Source organism: Coccomyxa subellipsoidea (assembly GCF_000258705.1).
Source record: "Coccomyxa subellipsoidea C-169, whole genome shotgun sequence".
In the NCBI taxonomy this organism is placed as follows: Eukaryota; Viridiplantae; Chlorophyta; class Trebouxiophyceae; family Coccomyxaceae; genus Coccomyxa; species Coccomyxa subellipsoidea.
In genome coordinates, this window is record NW_005178038.1 from 370,533 (window position 1) to 388,902 (window position 18,370).

Consider the following 18,370-nt stretch of genomic DNA (forward strand, 5'->3'; position numbering starts at 1 on the left):
TAATAATAATGTTGCACGAAAATTTGCCTCAGCTGAGACCAAGACTGCACTACTACTGTAGTACACGAGCACGTCTGCATGCAACATGACATGCACCAGGTCTGCAAATACAAGACCATATTTTCTATCAGGTCTCTGAGGTGCACTGCATTGAAGTCGAGTCCCTTACAAGATCAAAAAAGCACGTTCCTATAAAAGATTCAAGCCTGGGCATCATTTCGTTTACCGTCATAGCTCACACAGCACTGCTTATGGCATACGTCACAAGAAAGGATCAGCTAGCAAGACAGAGCCATAGCATGCATGTGAAGTAACATCAATCGCCTCATTTCATTGCTGGCACTGAAGAAAGCCTACGCTGTACTGAGCCATGTGCACAGAACTGTCACAAATATCCCTTATAAACTAGTCAGCAAATACTGGTACCAGCGCATGCTAGCATACCTCAAAATTGTCACGACGAGGGCAATGAAATGACCAACCAAATGCGACTTGAGTCCCATTTCGTTGCCTGATGACACAACCAGTATTGACAGCGACAATGCACGCCCTCAACAGTAACGGTGGAAGTAGAAAATAGAAATTCCTATACTCAGGAGCCTCCAACATAGATCTTTGTGTACTTTGCTCCAAGCTCCAAGAAGATTTTTGTGTCTTATTCACCCGTGTCACTCTCTCTCGCTGCCTATCTAATCCTCACAATGCGGTCTGACCTATGCATTTGTCTCAATAGCGCCTGTTTATGTACATTAATGACAATATGTATATTTAATGGCCCTCATCCATCTGCGCCGTCAGTCAGGATTAAAGACATGTAGTTTATCAACGGCTTGGCATCGTTGGATGTCTTGCAGCTCGTGCATTTCAAGGCCTCAAATCGGATAAGAGGTGTGTCCTTTGTTTGTGGCCTCACAAGCCATGGGCTCATTTGTTGCTTTCCCTCACAGCCTGCCGCAAAGTACACACGAGCATTAGCATGTCAGTCAGCACAGCAGAGAACCGATGGGCTTCCCTTTGCAATGCCTGCAGTGGAACTCTTGTGCAAAACAACTCTGTCAAGGGCATCAATTCACAAGGATTGCTAACCAGCTTAATCTGAGCAGGCTGCTGTTGTTTAGAAGAGTGGGGCAGTGCAAGCAGCGCATGAGAGGCCTTTCGCACATGCCAGTCTCAGGCATGGATGCAGGTACCAGACACTGATTCTAGGCACTCATGCAAAAGCGATGTGTTCAAGAGGACGGGATGAATGAAGGTGAAAGGCTGACTCACCTTTCCTCGGCTGCGACGGGGCCGGCCGGCGCCGCAAGGGCGCCCTTTTTGGTCTTGGCTGCATGCTGCGTCCTGTTGACATGCCCCAGAGGCAGGTACTCCTGCACATTGCAGGGCGTTCTTAGATGTTATTATTATTATAATTATTACATGGTCGGCAAACCCAAAGCCAGAGGCCATAGGGCATACCTGCAGGGCGTCTGCAGCCACATCTGCGGGGCCTACAGGAGTCTACAGCCTATCATGATCATGGATACTCACATATCGTATCTCAATGACCGCATGCATGTAGCTGAACTCGACAAACACATTCTCTAACAAACCCCTCAGGACAAAACATGTACCCTGGCACGAGGGACGAGAGCACCAAAATTTGTTGGGTGCTCTATGCACTGGCACAGTTTGATGATGAGGTGTTTGTGCCTGTCAAGAAGCAATGATGTTCCTGACTAGGTGTGCAAGCCTTTCATCAGGCAGCGTCTAAAAAAAGGGCGCAGCAGAACTTTTAAAGAAGGTCTCTGTGCCTCTCCAAACAGCAGTTCTGCTCTGAGAAGGTGTACAACAGTGCCACCGGGCCGGGCATAACAAAATTAACAAAGGGGAGCGCGCTTGCAAGGTGGCTCTCTTGCAAGAGCCATGTGGCAGGGCATCATGAAATTTGGGAGGCAGGAAATACTCACATGGTCCCAGACTTCGCCGGTGAGGATGGCAGTTGCTGCGTAGAAGGCCACAAAGGCGACCCAGATTCCAACCCAGCCGGCCACCTTGTTACACAGCACGTTGCGCACTCCTCCCGCCAGCAGGAAGAATAGCACTGCCAGGGAGAAGAACAGCGTCTGCAGGGCGCGGTTGATGCGCAGGGTCTGCAGGGGGCACACGCAAAGAATTTTAGGTTTTCAGGGGAGCTGAGAAAAATAGAGGAGTTGGCAGCTGAGCATGTGCAGTGAATCATACACAAATCTGTGCAGCATTGCCCTTGAAAGGACCCCTATGAGGTCTCTTTCACACAGGCTTCGAGTTGGTGAGCGCAGACAGGGCATCCTTCATACAGCACCTCCACATTTAGCATTTCCATCCGTCTCCACAAAGACTGCCGGCAGTATAATTTCACACAGGCGGAGTCTTTGCTGATGGCATGCGGTTGGCTGTTATAAAAGTGGGGAGAAGAACTGATGCTTGCAGCACAATTTAGAGAGGGGAGGCGGCACCTGGACAAAGAAGCAGAAGGTGAGAATACCCCACAGGCTCAGCATCATTTCCTCAGTCGTCACCAGGCTGTAGTTCTTCACTGGCTTGCTGCTGGACTCCCCAGTCCAAATATTGGCCTGCACACATCCAACGCACACCCATCAGCCCCGCATCTAGATAAAAGACTATGTGCATCATCACCATACAGCATTTCTTTGCAGGTCTCACACTGTTTAGATGTTACTGGTCATCAGCTCAAACGTGACTGTGGTGTTTGCATGCGTAGATGCCCTTGACAGGTCAGAGATTCCTGTGTGCACCTTATGGATGCCCAAGGGTGGTGCCAGAATGCAATAACTCCACATTACTAAAGAAGTACTCACCGCGTGGAGGATCATGTAGAGGCCCCATCCCAGCCAAAAGCCGCCTGCAGCCAGGCAAAACCAACTTTTCTTCGAGGTCACACTCGTTTTTGCCCACCAATACAATTAAACGCGCACGTTTACACTATGATGTTTTTGACATGCGCATTTGCTCACTTACATGAGTCCAAGAGGATCCAGGCACAGGGAAATTGTTGCACCAATACAAGGCCATGGTTGCGCCAGTGCGAGGCCCATGAAATTGTCCAATGTAGCGCTATGATAGACGATTGACGATGCGTGTCCCTCTGCACGGTGTGACTTACTCGAGGTAAGGATTTTCTCACCGTAGCTGGAAAAGGCGGTGGCTGCGAAGGTGTTGTTCTTCCACATTTCCCACATGCCTGCCAGCAGCTGGATCGTACCCCCTGCACACCCCAAATATCAAAGATTTGTCTGATTGTCCACCCTTATAGGATCATCATTGTCGAAATGTGCACAATCTAAATTAGATGCTGATCCGTGACACCAGCAGCTGATAGTCAACTGTATGCATGAGCTCAGTACTCGGCACTTGAGTGTCACATCATGAACGAGGAAACCGACACCACAGGCAAATCACAAAGCCCAGTTCACAACCAGCACTTCACAACCCTGCAAAACAGGCTTTACTTCTGTGAGCAATGCCTGCTGCATGTCTGAGGCATGGGATGTGGTGATGTGCATGTGCAGGGAAAAAGCAAAAGCAGCAGGGAGAACGGAAGAGGGAGCTTTGCGGCTGGGGCGCACCATAGAAGAGAGCAAAGCAGGCAACAAAGTCCTTGGTGGGCTGGGGGTCAGTAATTTGTGTGACAGCACCCTGCAATAATGCAGCAAGTGAGAGTTAATTAAAGTTGACGTGCGCACGATGGATGCCATCCCAGAGGGGCAGCCATCTCGCTCAAGAATGGATGCTGGTTGCTACACTCCGCCCCATCTTGACGCAGGGCTTTTATGCCCTAAAAAGCACTGAAATGCAATTAGCGTGTCAGAACATCTTGGGGGCATGCCAACCTGGAGGAAGGCTGTGGTGAGGCCAAAGGCGTACAGGCCCAGTGGCCCAGGGTTGCCAATCTGCAGGAGCAGCACAAAAAGACTTCATGAAGATGTAAGAAGACGGCTTTGCTTCTTCCAACGACTTGCAGAGCACTCCCTGTGTTGGGCATGCAGGGCTCAAGGTGCCAATCGCTAAAAAGATGACCTAAGGTCTGCATGATTTGCGTTTGCACTGCAGTAAAACTAGCCGAATCTGCAAACAGTCATCAATCCTGGTATATTGATCGCCCAAACGCACTACAGCTTCTCCCAGGACGCTCTGGATCTCAACGGCTAGACATTGTAACGGGTGCACAGCACTGGGGGAAGCTCACTGGCGCATTCGCGATGAGCTTGGTCGCTGTGTACTGTTCTCTCGTGTAGATTGCGTCCGCAGGGTTGAGGTCGAGGTCACCACCAGTGTGCCTGATACAAAATCACAAAAATATCCCTCCATGAAGCCCCCTCTGGTGCACGACAGATTCAACTTGCTGAGAATTCTGGACACTCACACCCAGTAGACAAAGCAGAAGTGGAAAGTCCGAAAGGCTATAATGGCTAGGTGAGAACACACCTGACCCTCCAAGAGGCGCCGATCTCGGGGTGAACTTGAACTTCCGTCTGAGACATCCTGTGAAGTTTGTGTCCTGCACAAACACAATACGATATGTTGTGATATTTAAGATTGTCCTGTAGGCGATACGCTGCAAAGTTTCTTGTGCTTAACGTAAGTGACCAGCCGCGTTGGCTTCCTTAGCAAGGGTGCATGCCGCCCCGCGTGTGTGCCAGGAATAGAGGTCCTGGATGTGCACAAGCCACCGTGGGCCGACGTACCTTTCTCCAGACGCAACTGAGAGGCTCTCGTATCAAGCGTGGGATTGGGAACCGTCTATTTGTGCAGGTTTGAGCGTCTGTCCCGCGGTGGCTTGCATCCAGGACAGAAGACGAGTCAGCAGGACATGTTTGTTCTGCGGCGTTCCTTTTCGGCAGTGACGAAGGATTGTGCCATGAATTGTGCGTGTGTTCAAATTTACAGGACATACTAGGACGATGGAGGACAGATTGAGGATACTGAGGTCGCACCTGGCACCAAGCACAGGTAAATAATGCTCGAGACTGGGTTTTCCGATGTTGAAGCGCGGACGGATCTGTCCTGATGTCCTTGGCCGTCAGCTTCATTCGATACACTGGCATCTTGTCCCATAGATCGAAGGTCTGGGACCGGATTCCTGTGGGCGGGAAATCTCGGATCCAAGTTCAACTTGCGTGCGCAATCACTTCACGTGAGGAATTTATGAGTATGTTTCGGTGCACACGTTTGCAGATGAGATCCCTCGTGGAAACTACATATTTGCATTGAATTGTTGAATGACAATGTGTCGCAATAAACGCTAGTCGCCTTTTTGGTTTCAGGTGCCACTCACGAGGGCCTGGTGAGTCAGACAAATTCGTCGCAAACACGAGAGGTGGGTGGCTCTGTCACCATCAACGGCGACATAAGGTCATTTATAGTCTGCAGTATTCTACGTTCCTTTCCCTTCATGGCTGTGGGAAATTCTGACGCCCAACCTACAATCCTCGATCCCTGCTGGACATCAAACCCTTTTCTTAGCCCCCTTCCCGTGTACCCAGTAAATACCTGCATTGTTGGCGAGCAATGGTCTTACTCATCTGCTTTAGACCCCCTCCCATTGTTTCCAGAGGCCAGGGACACCTTGTGGAAAAGCTCCCATCTGCAAGAAGCCATTCCCTGCCAAAATTCTGCAGGAGTACATCTAAGGGCCTTTCAAGGTCCTCAAAAACCGTTAGGAAAACATAGCAGCCTCTAGCTAACTTGAACGCCAGCTTTGTTGACCCCAATGTATGCTGGGTCCAAAACAGGGGCATCCTGATGTGGCGCAGCCAGTGTCTGTGGACTACAGAGCACGTACCGGGGTGAACAGCAGAGAGGACTATGAGCGCCTGTACAGGCGATCCATCCAGGACCCTGCCGGCTTCTGGGCCGACTTTGCGCGAGAGTTTCACTGGGAGCGCCCGGTGGGTACAGCCTCTTCCGCCAGTGCAATGTAGTGCTCTATGATCTAACTGGAGTGCTTCAAATTGGCGTCGTTGCTTGATACACATCAATCTTGATCAGGAACATACTCATGTGGCATGGATGAACCTCTGTGTGAAGTAGTGAAGGGAAGTGGAGTTGAAACGATAGACGCCCATCACTCTTCTAAAACGTCACCATGGGCCACCGCTTTGATCTGCTAAAGACATGCCGCAGATGCGGATAGATGCGGATGCTAGGTCAAGGGGTGACCTGTCTAGATATTTCTAAGGCTGTGATGGGTATCTCTTGCTTCAAGGCAGCGCGACAACATTTCCTCCCAAATATCTGCACCACAGCTTATACTCCATAATGGCAAAGACTTGCTGACGGGTTTGTCATTGCTGCAGTGGAGGAGAGACCATGCGCGCTGGAACTTTGACCGGCGCCGCGGCCGAGTGGAGACAGTGTTCTTTGAGGGCGGCCGAACCAACATGGCCTACAACTGCCTTGACCGCCACATTGCAGCCGGCCGGGGGCAGCAGCCGTGCTTCCTGTGGGAGGTGCACTTCCTGCAAAAATTAGTTCCTCAAATGTTTATCGCATTAGGGAGCTTTGAGGCCCCACAGAAGGGAGTCCAGAAGCAGCTTGTTTCCATGGAAATTGCAAAGTTAGCTGGGTCAGGTCTGAAGCTCTGACACTCGTGTCAAGAGGCCTGATGGTTGAGTTGTCACCTGATTATCGCCGACAAATGCATGCGTCATCATGTCATTGAAAAGCCAGAATCACGGAGCCCAACTTCGATTTGATGCCTGCGCTGTGCTGTGCTATGATTTGCTGTGCTGCTGAGAAGGGTGATTGATATGCCTACATTATTTGGCATGCACGGCGCTAGGATAAGTTGCTGCAATCCTCATGCAACTTTGCATGCATGCGCAGGGAAATGACATCGGGACAGACAGGAGGATGGTATTTGAGGAGGTTCGCGACGAAGTCTGCCGCCTGGTGAGTCATTCGTCCCCTAATTCTGAACACATTTCAGCAGCACACAGGAATAATGAATGCCCATGCTATGCGGCAATCCACTCTGGCGGCTTTGCTGCTTTTGCCACTGAGGCCTGGGCCCTTGAAGAGCCGCTTCAGATCACACGCTGTTGCAATGGGTGGGTCCTGGACATGTGCAGCAATATGCATCTCAGGGCATGTGCTGTGATACCAGTAAGCGCTATGAGCAACACGTGCACCTCAACTAAAGCTCCTGCTCGGTGTTTCCTAAACTGGATCTGCAATGTTCCGCTTGCAGGCAAATTGGCTGAAGAGCGTGGGAGTGCGAAAGGGAGATGCGGTCGCCATCTACATGCCAATGGTGTGCTGCGCACGCCACCTGTCATACATCCATTACGCATGCAAGCATGCAAGTGGCAAACACCGAACGGTGGTCTTCATAAGTCCTTTCATGAGCTGAATAGAATGCCATGCAGCCAAGCCATCGCTTTGCACGTCACCTGCCATGCAAACGGCAAGCTTTGCTGAGTGTCATACTGGCATGATCCCCTAAAGAAGTACAGTAACATGCAATGAAGCAGGCACCACAGATCATCCTCCAAAACATATGCTCTCAAGCCTGGCACACGAGGGAGTCCAGATTGCAGGAGGCATTTTCATTGTGTCAGGTCTGCAGAACATGCGTTTGAGAGGATGTCAGGCTTCCATCGTCAGCAGAAAAGTCAGCAGAGGGTCTTGAAGTGATCTCCTTTACCATTCAGACATCGTGGATGCGTATCATCCTTGCTGGCAGCCATGCACTTTGGCATGACAGATGCCGATCAGATGGGTCTAATGCCAGCGCAGGTGTGTGAGTTACCGATAGCGATGCTGGCCTGCGCGCGGCTGGGCGCGGTTCACACCGTTGTCTTCGGCGGCTTCTCTGCAGAATCCCTCGCGCAGCGCTGTGCCGATTGCAGGTCTGCAAAAGATCCCAGATACCTGTTTGCCTTTGTCTGTGTCTTTATCGCTTGTTACATTGCTGTTTCTCTGGCAAACTTTGCCTAGGCCTGTGGCAGTATCTCTATAGCATGGTACGCTAGGGGATGTCTTTGGAGACAAAAGTTTAGGCTGGCTGATGTGGCAATCACATGGCACGATAAATTCGTTGTGAGAATGGGATGTCAGGCCTCATGTTGGAATATAGGCACCTGCATGACAGCTGTCGATCAGTCATGGAAGATGAGCAATCATTCATTTGATCCCTGCTAGGTGCAGCCCTGGTGGGAATAGCACTGTGTTTGAGCAGGAATCTATCTTTGTTGGTGCAGGGCAAAAGTGGTGATCACCGCGTCGGGCGGAGCGCGCGCGACGAAAGTGGTTCCCCTGAAGCAGATCACCGACAGGGCGGCTGAGCTGGCGGCAAAGGACGGCTTCCAGGTCAGCATCATCTGCGCCACATCAGCAAGACTAATCTGCATGTCTACAACTGGCTATTTTTTGGGTTGGGGAAATGTTGCTTGGGACAGGCACGTTCACGGTCATAATACCTGGCGGTCCAGTGCTGGGCATCGGTGTCATTTCTAGGCAGCTCGATGGGTGTTGTGACTTTGAACTTTTTAAAATGTCTTGGCTTCCCTACCTGCGATGCGCCTGGCAAGCATGTCACAGATAAGACAACAAGGCTCAGCCAGTCATGTATTTCCTCGTTGGTTCATAGGCTCCAAGGGTCAAGACTCATCCTGCCCCTTGTGCTCACAAGCAGAAGGAGAGGCTTCCAAGATTGTAGAGACACGTCGCCGCTGACATTTTCTTGTTTGTGTGCCTGTTTGCAGATAGAGACAGTGCTAGTGCTGGAGCATCCCAGCGTGCCAAAGGGGAAGTGCTCCTGGACAGAGGGCAGGGACGTCTGGTACCAGGAAGTGGTTCCACGCCAGAGCAGCAGCTGTGCAGTGGAGTGGGTGGACTCTGAGCACCCGCTATTTCTTCTGTACACATCTGGCTCCACTGGCAAGCCCAAGGGGGTGGTCCACTCCACAGGTGAGAAATCAAATAGTATAAAGTAGGTTTTCCAGATGAGATGCCTGAGAAGTCTCTGTGGTGTCAGTCTACTGGATAGGTTCCCAAATGTTGAGCTTCGTGCAATGTGCAAGGTACCTCAGACTGCAGACTTGTATCAGATATATGTCTATATCTGAGCAAGTCTGCGACGCCTCCGACGGTTGAGACATGTGGCTAGGATAAATCCTGTCAGGATGCCTCTGCAATTAATGTTCAGCACGATGTCAGGCATTGGGGCTAGAGGCAGACCATTAAAGAGCTGGAATGATTACGTGAGGGATGACCTTGATGCTATTGGGCATGCATATGACTGGTGGAGGAAGTGCAAGAACCGAGAAGACTGGAGAGCTATAATCCAGGTGTTGCTTGACATACCTAGTCCTTCAGGACTGAAAAACGTGTGATAATAATAATAATATTAATAAAAAGTAGGTTGAGAAATTCACTGAAATTTAGGCATTGTGCACTCCACAGGTAGGAGCTGTTGGCTAGATTGAGAACTTTGCTGATATTTAGGCATTGTGCGCCCAACAGATGGGGTCTTTTGACTGGAAGACAAGGTCCCACTGATATTTTGGAAGTTGTCCCTGGTTTTCTAGGGGACGAAGCTTAAACACTGGGGGAAGGATGCATGGGGCTGCAAGGCTGCATGCAGCACTTGGCAGTGTTGAAAATGGATGTTTTATTGTAAAATCCAATAGAGATGGGGACATCTTGTGCAATGTTGCAGGTTGAAACAGTGGCGTGTGTCCGCTGCCATGTGTCATTTTTCTGACTGTGCACTGCTGCTGCGGCAACTCAACAACCGGATGCTCCAGCACCAGTGCACGCTGGAAAGATGCTCCACGGCATCCGACAAGAACCAGACTGCTTTTGATCGTCACCCGCTCATGCTAATTGTAAAACTGTACCTTCCGACTCGGAAGTTCTGAGGTGTGTGGCTGATGCGCAGGCGGGTACATGGTAGCGGCGGCTGTCACGACGAAATTTGTATTTGACCTGCAGCCGGGGGACGTGTACTGGTGTACGGCGGACTGCGGCTGGATTACGGGCCACAGCTATCTGGCCTACGGGCCACTGCTGTGCGGCGCTCGGTCCGTAGTGTACGAGGGGGTTCCCTCCCACCCCACCCCTGCCCGCTGCTGGCAGATCGTCGAGAAATACAAGGTGCCTTGCTCGGCGCACGCACGATTCCCTTCCTTCCGCGTCAACCTTGCTGCTGTTGTTGAAAATTGAGCAGTTCAGAGCCCTCAGTGACCCTTTCTCCTGGGGCTTGAGTATGCAGTTTGCTTTCACACGAGTACCTAACAAGACACTGACACAGTGTGATTTGATTGCAGGTGCGGCAGTTCTACACAGCTCCGACGCTGATCCGCGCGTTGGAGGCGCATGATGACAAGTTTGTGCTGGGCAGCGACCGCTCCTCTCTGCGCGTGCTGGGCACCGTTGGCGAGCCCATCAACCCCCGCGCATGGATCTGGTTCTTCCAGGTACCCGCCAACTTTTATTTTTTATAAGTTTAGGGTTTAGAATTTAGGTTTTAGGGGTGTAGGCCCTAAACCCTAAATCCTAAAATATTGAACGTATTTGCTTGGTCACATGATGCTGCTGCCGCCAAGGTGGCTGCATGGGCAGTGCAAAACAGCTGCTGCAGCAATCTGAAAAACGGGGTTGTAACTGAAAGGAGGGAGTGATTTCATTCATGAATTGCAGCATGCAGGGATGGCTTCAAGCTGATAATCAGTACTGGCATTGCAGTGGGAGGCTGGTGTCCATTGTATCTCTTTCTTGCATGATTGTGGCGATGTCAGTGAGGACGCTCCCCCGTTGAATTGCTGTGTTTCTGAAAGGACCTGCAGCATGCAGCAGGCAGGACAGCAGAATCACAGAGGATCTTTGGCAAGGGGGTGAAGTCTGGTCATGGCAAGTTTACTGCATGCATGCACATCCTTTGATTGCATGCATGTGCATGCCATTAGTCATGCATGCGCAACACTAATGGCATGCATATTACAGGTGGTTGGCGAGGGCCGCTGCCCGATAGTGGACACGTGGTGGCAGACAGAGACAGGAGCCGCCATGATCACTCCCCTGCCGGGCGCGTGGCCATGCGTGCCCGGATCAGCCACCCTCCCCTTCTTCGGAGTCGCGCCCGTCCTGCTAGACGACAAGGTGAGGGAATGGATCACTCCTGCTGCTAAAGTGTTGAACATTTTGTGCAAAAGTAGGTCTCTCAGCTGTGAGTTGACGCAGCTGGGGGTAAACGCAACTGCCGTGCAGACTTTGTTTCAGTCCAGACTGTTTGAGAGCACACTTCCTGCAAGCCTTGGTCTGAAGGCGGTGTGAGGTTGGAAGGAGTTCCCAGGAGTTCCCGCTGAGCTTGCTACCCTGTCAATCTCAAGCGTGTAGCCGTCAGAGTCAGAACAGCTGCGAATGGCGCTTTCCTGCAGCGTTCCAGTTCTGAGCGGTGCAAGCTGGCAGTGAGAAGCTATCGAACTCAGGACTTGGGTTCCTTGGCCCAACAGAATGAGACACTGGACAGCCTGCGTTCTTATTATCTCAGCGGCGGATACCTGGATAATGGATGGCATTTCCGCTCAAGGTCTTGGTGTCCTTCAATGGCCCGTGGATCAGTGCTCCGGGCCAATGACATGCCATCAAAGTCCGGGTTGGGGTGCTTCCAGCCCCCAGGCATCTTCTGTACCTCGGGACCGTGACTCATCTCAGTGACTCATTTTTGAACACGAGGTCATAGTGTTTATGGCGCGCAGGGCAAGGAGCTGCATGGGGCGACGGAGGGTATCCTTGCGCTGAAGCAGGCGTGGCCGAGCGCCATCCGCACCGTCAAGGGCGACCACAGGCGCTTTGAGGAGACCTACTTCGCCACCTTCCCGGTTAGTCACCGGCCTGGCACCCTTACTGATGATTCCATCACCGGCGGCCCCCAAGGGATTTGTTTTCTTTTGGGAAACCCCTGAAGCGTGAAACCCTGCGCTGCTTCACAAAAGGGTCCCTCACACGCTTATTATTAACCACCAAGCGGCGGTATTGTTTGCAGATGTTGACATGAAAATGGTCATTACTGGACGATACCGATTGATGTGCAGATCTGATCCATATCTTTGATCACATCTGAACGCGAGGTGGCGTCAGCCAATGCTGACCGTCGTTCCTTTGCCAGCACCTTTTAGATTCAATTCAAGTCCGGTAGCGATCCTACCCCTCACAGTCCTTCAGCAGATCAAAGACAATATCTTTGCAGTCAGCTCCCTTGCAAGGCATTTCAACCTCAAACTTGAGCTTCACTTTCTGGAATTTGAGTTTTGAGTTTTTGAACTCAAAGTCTCCCGCGCAGGGCTACTACTTCACAGGAGACGGCTGCCGCCGCGACGCAGCCGGTTGCTACACGATCACCGGCCGGGTGGATGACGTAATCAATGTCAGCGGCCACCGCGTTGGTACCGCTGAGGTGGAAGCTGCGCTCGCGTCCCACGGGGCATGCACCGAGGCCGCCGTTGTCGGGTGCGCGCCGAATGTTTGCTCATTTTGCCCTAGATCTTTTTGGTTTACTTACTATTGCTGTACCCTTGCTGGAGTATGCGCCGGTTTTAGTCACAGCTATACAAATCGGCGATTGAGGGATTGAATTGACAGAGTCGGCTTCAGCCTTTGTGAAGGATCTTGATGTTTCTTCAATTGGCAGGAAATGCGCAGGAAAGACTGCCATTCAAAGCTGCGCCATGCTGAAAACTTCTGCAATTGTACTTTTACTTCATTCTTTGGCTGCTCCCAAGGCCTTCAGTTGCATGTTCCTCCGGTGAATTATGCATAGTGGTGTCACATGTGCTTGTTGCATGCGTGCAGGTTTGACCATGACATAAAAGGGCAGGGGATATATGCGTATGTGTCCCTGCACGACGGCAACGAGTTCAGCGAGGCCATAAAAAAGGACCTCGTAAAGTCCGTGCGCGAACAGATCGGCGCATTCGCCGCTCCCGATGTCATCCACTGGGCGCCCGGTGAGTGCCAGAAGTGTCAGTCATTTATAAATCGTTCATTTGTTTTTTTTTTTTTTCGCATTTCTTGTGTGAAAAAATTTGGCTGCGGGATGTTGGGTTGGGCAGCATTTGCCATGAGAATGCTGTCTAAAAACGTGCAACACATGGCGAGCTCAATTTGAACTTAAATTTATATGGGTGCGAATCTGTCAAGAGTGTGCAGAGAGGTGGTAGCGCATGTGAGATCCATGCTATCGGGACAGTGTTAGGTGGATGCCATGACGGGCCTTGCCATTGCTAGGGCCTGTGCTCCTTTACTTTGCAGTAGAGGCTTGCTAAAGGCATCTAGTAGTGGTGCGGCCCGTTATGGACTCCCTTTTAAAATGTCCCGACAGTGTGAGTTGGCACTTGCAAGAGGTTCGTCTGGATGTAGCTGCCCTTGCAAGATTCAAGTCTGACACCAACAGCCTTCTTCTAGGAAATTTTGCTTTTCTTGGTCCTGCGCGCATTCTTCTTTGGAAGGAAAATGACAGAGGCAGCCCAATCACGTCGCAGCAGCTGATTACAGCACAGCATGCAGCGGCAAATTTTTTGCACGCCAGAGGGTGTTGTGTTCTGGGCTAATGCATTACTGATGTGCCTGATTACTCACGACTGTGTGTCCCCTGCCCGCAGGGCTGCCCAAGACGAGATCGGGCAAGATCATGCGCCGAATCCTGCGCAAGATCGCGGCCAAAAAGGACGACGAGCTGGGCGACATATCCACCCTTGCAGACCCTGCCATCGTCCAGGGGATTATCGAGCTGCGCGGGAAATGAGTGTGCACGGTTGCAATGACTTCGTGGCTTTTGGAGGACGTGCAACACTTGTACTTCCTTTTGTTTCTGGCCACATGAGGACATTCTCTGTACTGCGGCTAACTTTGTTTGGCAAAGCATGGTCATAGCGTCTTGCGCAGGAAGTCTGAGGGGTTTCATGAGCAGCCTCGACTGTTCTGAACAATCGAAGAATATCACGGTCCAGTGAGGCCAAGATTAGTGCAGTTAAAAAGAGTGTACTCAAGCTGTACAGTACTTTATGCCCCCGCATGCGCTCATGTGAATGCGATTTTGGTCTAGTCACCTAGCTGTTTGGCAGAGAGCAAATACCGCCAGGCAGCCCTTGTTTTGTGAGATGCAGGACTTGATTGTGTGCAACAATAACGAGGGCATCACGCCAATGAGTGCGCACTTCAACTTTGAAATGGCTCTATACAAAATGGAGATGAAATGGCAGCTCCACACTGTAAGATTGAATCATGCAGTCAAAGGATTTGGCAGACATCACGCTATTCAAAAACTTTGTAACATTCCATCCTTAATATGTTTTCAAGGGCTTTGCAGGGGCACATCAACAATCTGCATTGCCTGCTGCGCTGGACACAGCTGATTTGTTTGGATGAGCTGCGCTCCAACTTCTTATCATACACATCTCAGCAAGGATACACGTATTTGTCATATTGAGTCAAGTCCTATACAACTGCTCACACCCAGGCAGGCAGAATGCGCGGGCTGGCCTTTGGAGCAGGAGGCCTCAAGCCGGCCTGCTGGCTGCTCAGCAGTATCCTCTTGGGCTTCAGCGGCGGCAGCTGCTGCTGCTGCTGCTCTGATTGGTTCTCACACGGCTGTGCTTTTGCCTCTAACACCCCTTCTCCCGTTGACTCCCCTGCATCACAGCATGCATCCATCAGCCTATTTTACAGCTGGTGCACACCCTTGTGTTGAACCTCTTCTTGGCTTTGCTGCCTCGGCAGATTGCTCGGCACAACAATGATGTCAGCAAGCACACGCAGCTGTGGTCCCGGTAGCTCTCGTGCTCTTGGAAAGACTGGACATTGGGGCAGGGCAAGCACCGGGTAAACGGGGCTGCCTCAAGTGTGGACATTATGCAGCAAGTAAGGAAAGATATACCGGCCAAGGAGCACTGGAACTGCATTGCAGACAGGCATACACGCGTGGCTGTATCAGGGGCTGAATTATTCAAGGCATCCAAGACTGCACAGAATTTGATTATTTTGGTCGCTTGAAGTGCCGGTCAGATGGAGTGCACCCTCGCCCTAAGCCTTTCTAGCGCCCGTCCTCTGCAATTTGCTCAAGTGGATTTGTTGAGATGGTTTTTGGGCTGCCCGAACCTGTTGGCCGGGCAGGTCTGGGCAGCGGAGGGGCAGGACTGGCGGGCAGCGAGGCGGCACAGTCGATGGCGTAGCTGACTGGATGCCTGCTCGGGCTTGCCCCTGCAGACGCGCCCCCGTACCTGCTGGGCCAAAAACGAAACTTCGGTTGCAGATCCTGCTGCCTGCAATTTTCGAATTCCGTCTGGGACGAGCTGAACCCGCCATGACCATGTACTGCAAAAACCAAAACAAACAAGATATTATGCAGGCCCTAGGATACAGCCTGGTTTTGGAAGGAGCTAGGAACGCTCCTTGCAATTACATAAGTACTGGCCCACATAGAATGGCCACAGGAATCAATTTGTTGAGGTGACATTGGAGCCCAAGGAAGAAGAGTGCAGTGAAGGGAAAGTGCTGACCTGGCGGGTTGAGCGGACGCCTCGTCAGCCGCGCTGTGCTGGCGGGAGGCTGGCTCCATCCTGTGACCAGTTACCGCCAGATCAGGCGCTGACCCATTCTCTGCACTCCCCCCATCTTCCTCCTCTGTGCTCAGCCTCCTGTAGCGCATTTCACAAGCTTCATTTTCTTCTTAAAAACAGTAGACTTGGCCGGATGTCTCGCGTCGATCTGTTTTGCTTCATGCAATAGCTGGGCATCCAGCTCGGTTCCAAGAACCTCTGTATCAATAGCGAGACCAGGGCACCCACTGAGCCACTTCACTCATCCTTGCACCTACCACAATCCCTCGTTCCTCCTTTCTTGTGCGCAAGCATAAAAATACAGCAAATCAGCAGATAGCTTTTAAGTTCACTTGAAAATACGTGCTGTGTCACAATGAAATCAAAGCCAGGGCACACCTGAAAGCTTGCCCCAGTGTGTCTGCGGTCGAGCCTCCGCGCGATGACTCATCTCCCTGAGAGGGAACCCCCCGCGGCGGCAGCGCTGGGATTGTGAAGGTGCTGTGACCTGCATGAACGCATGGCGTTGATTTTTTTTGAACTTGTGCTGGTGATCTATGCGAGATGTTAGGATTGTTTCTTTATGGGCCTTCCACACAACAAATGCCATGCACAGGCCAGGGCGCAGCATCAGTAGCAGAGGCACTTGAAAGCAGCCTTCCCTATTTATTCATATATTGGATACTCTGTCATTGCAGGTGCAGCGCTTGAAACAGGCACAAAAGCATGATGCTTATATACACTAATGGAGAGAATTGGACTCCAAATCTCGTGCCCCTGCAATTTAAGACGTGTTGCACTGCTTATTGCACATCCCGTCTGTCTAAGAAAGATGTCGTCTCGAGATGGTAAAATCCGGAACCAAATTACCTGGAAGTTGTGCCGACTGTGCATGTGGGGAGGGCTCGCCGCCGTCCGGCTTGGCAGGGGAATTAGTCAGGGAGGCAGGCTCCGAGCGCAGGTCGTTGATCCGCAGCTGGATGTTGTGGCATCGCCTCAACGCGGCGCTGCATTGCTGCAGGCACAGTGCAAGGGGAGAAAATCAGACACATTATCAAATCTCATCAGCTGATGAAGATGTTGCTTGGTAATATTTCTGGAGACGAGCAAGATAATGTGCTCCTGCGCTGAGGCATATAGTGATGTGAATGACATGCAGTTTCACGTGGCTATCAGCACTGGGGTCTCTTTGTTGCTGGTACTTTCTATCTCCTTTGGCGCCGGTCCATTTCTGCCAATGATGCAAAACCAGTAGAAAGACAAATGGAAACAGGTCAGAGCAGTGCAGCAGGTGTAGGTTGAGCCTTGCCTCTCTGTACTGCTTGGCGACAGGCGATTGCATAAAGCGCTGCTGCGGCGGATTAGGCTCAAGCCTTGGCTGCGCCCCACCGCTCTGCACAGTATAAAGCACCTCATGACAATGCAGATACTTTTGAGGTATCACTAAGAACCTCGACAAATTATATTGAGAATATCGCTGAATACTAAAGGTTCCAAGTTGGGCGGCAGGCTGGTTGGCAGAGGACGCTTATATCTCAGGGTTAAGGCTCTTTTACTTTAGATTATGGAGTAGATTCTAAAAGTAGAGGGAGGGAAAGCACCATGTCAGGCATGGGTGGCAGCTGCGCGGCAGCTGCCCCGGCATCGTTCGCAGCCGCCAGGTCATCGGCCGGGCTCTCTGACAGCGTCCTCAGCGGCCGCGATGGCCCTGTCCTCTGCACGTCCAGCCCCATGAACTGCCTGCACAATGATCAAATGCCCGTGAGCGTTTTGAGCAACATCTATGCCTGGACTAAGACTTGGCTGAAAGACCACTGTCAGGTCTTTCCATTCAGTCAGACCTGATGGTTTTAGCCATTCAGCAGCAAAAGCCCTTGCAGGCCCGCATCGGCTACCCCAGTGAGTACACCTAGATGAAAAGAGCTCCAGGAGCTCTCTTCAAAACAGGAGATTGAGTGCAACCATAGCAGCCCTCCATCTGTATTGAAACGATTAAAAACCGCCTTCTGTGAGGCATGCGAGTACTGCAGCATCATGGCGTTTGACACCCGCGCTGTGCAGGGATGCTGTATTTCATATTGTGGTCTGCTGAAGATCAAAATTAATTGTTTGTGTTTGTGTGTGCATATGCGTACAAAAAGGCAAGAGTTGGCACCGAGGGGTGGCTTTGTTTGTGATGGGTTGTGACTAACCTGTAGTCATCGATGAGCTCGCTGCGCTTCTTGCTGCCGGGGCGCCACTCCTGGCCGCCCACCCACTTGCCCTTCAGGTGCGCCTTCAGCGCCGGCACCTGGTAACAAATTGGGCAGAACAATTTCAGGCAAACGGTGAGCCATACGCTGGTGGAATGAATGTGAGGACAATTCTTTTGACTCTGCGGGTGCGAGCATAGGATCATCAGCATCAAGAAGCGCGAGGTGCAAAGCTGGTGAAAGTTGAACTGCTAAACAGACAGGGGACCCCAAGCATCAGCGTCGGGTACCCCCACATGCCACACCACGCCATTGAGATCCCAGATACCTCCCGGACATGCAGAGACCTGTCATACTTGAGAGCAGAGAGAACCAAGATAAATCCCCAGTGCCGCACTGTCAGCTTGATGACTGGCTCTGAATTTGTGTAATAATATCTAGTGTAACAATACTGAAAAACCAGCGCTTGGTCTGGAAAAGCAGCGCTTTTGAGAGGGAGGGATATTCAGGCCGCACCGTGAGCTTCGCGAGGGCTTCTGCCCCGGCGCGGCGGCGTTTGCCGTTGAGGGCAAGCAGTACAAGCTCTTCGCGCGACTC

At 51.5% G+C, this 18,370-nt stretch overlaps 2 protein-coding genes across 2 annotated transcripts; one reads left to right on the plus strand and one right to left on the minus strand.

The window, feature by feature from the left end:
- Positions 1–152: 152 nt before the first annotated feature.
- COCSUDRAFT_65361 (hypothetical protein) lies at positions 153–4,787 on the minus strand. Its single transcript, XM_005648935.1, has 11 exons — positions 4,728–4,787; positions 4,468–4,540; positions 4,229–4,319; positions 3,873–3,932; positions 3,609–3,678; positions 3,167–3,247; positions 2,841–2,884; positions 2,478–2,594; positions 1,950–2,132; positions 1,270–1,370; positions 153–948 (listed from the first exon to the last, which is right to left on the minus strand). The coding sequence occupies exons 2-11, from the start codon at positions 4,521–4,523 to the stop codon at positions 942–944; spliced, it is 810 nt and encodes a 269-aa protein (XP_005648992.1). The 5' UTR covers positions 4,524–4,540; positions 4,728–4,787; the 3' UTR covers positions 153–941.
- A 969-nt stretch (positions 4,788–5,756) lies between these two features.
- COCSUDRAFT_28174 (acetyl CoA synthetase) lies at positions 5,757–14,276 on the plus strand (the record flags this gene model as incomplete). Its single annotated transcript, XM_005648936.1, has 14 exons — positions 5,757–5,930; positions 6,339–6,491; positions 6,868–6,933; positions 7,232–7,294; positions 7,780–7,892; positions 8,244–8,352; positions 8,748–8,952; positions 9,926–10,140; positions 10,314–10,463; positions 10,990–11,145; positions 11,745–11,867; positions 12,329–12,495; positions 12,838–12,992; positions 13,647–14,276. The coding sequence occupies 14 exons, from the start codon at positions 5,757–5,759 to the stop codon at positions 13,787–13,789; spliced, it is 1,992 nt and encodes a 663-aa protein (XP_005648993.1). The 3' UTR covers positions 13,790–14,276.
- Positions 14,277–18,370: the final 4,094 nt, after the last annotated feature.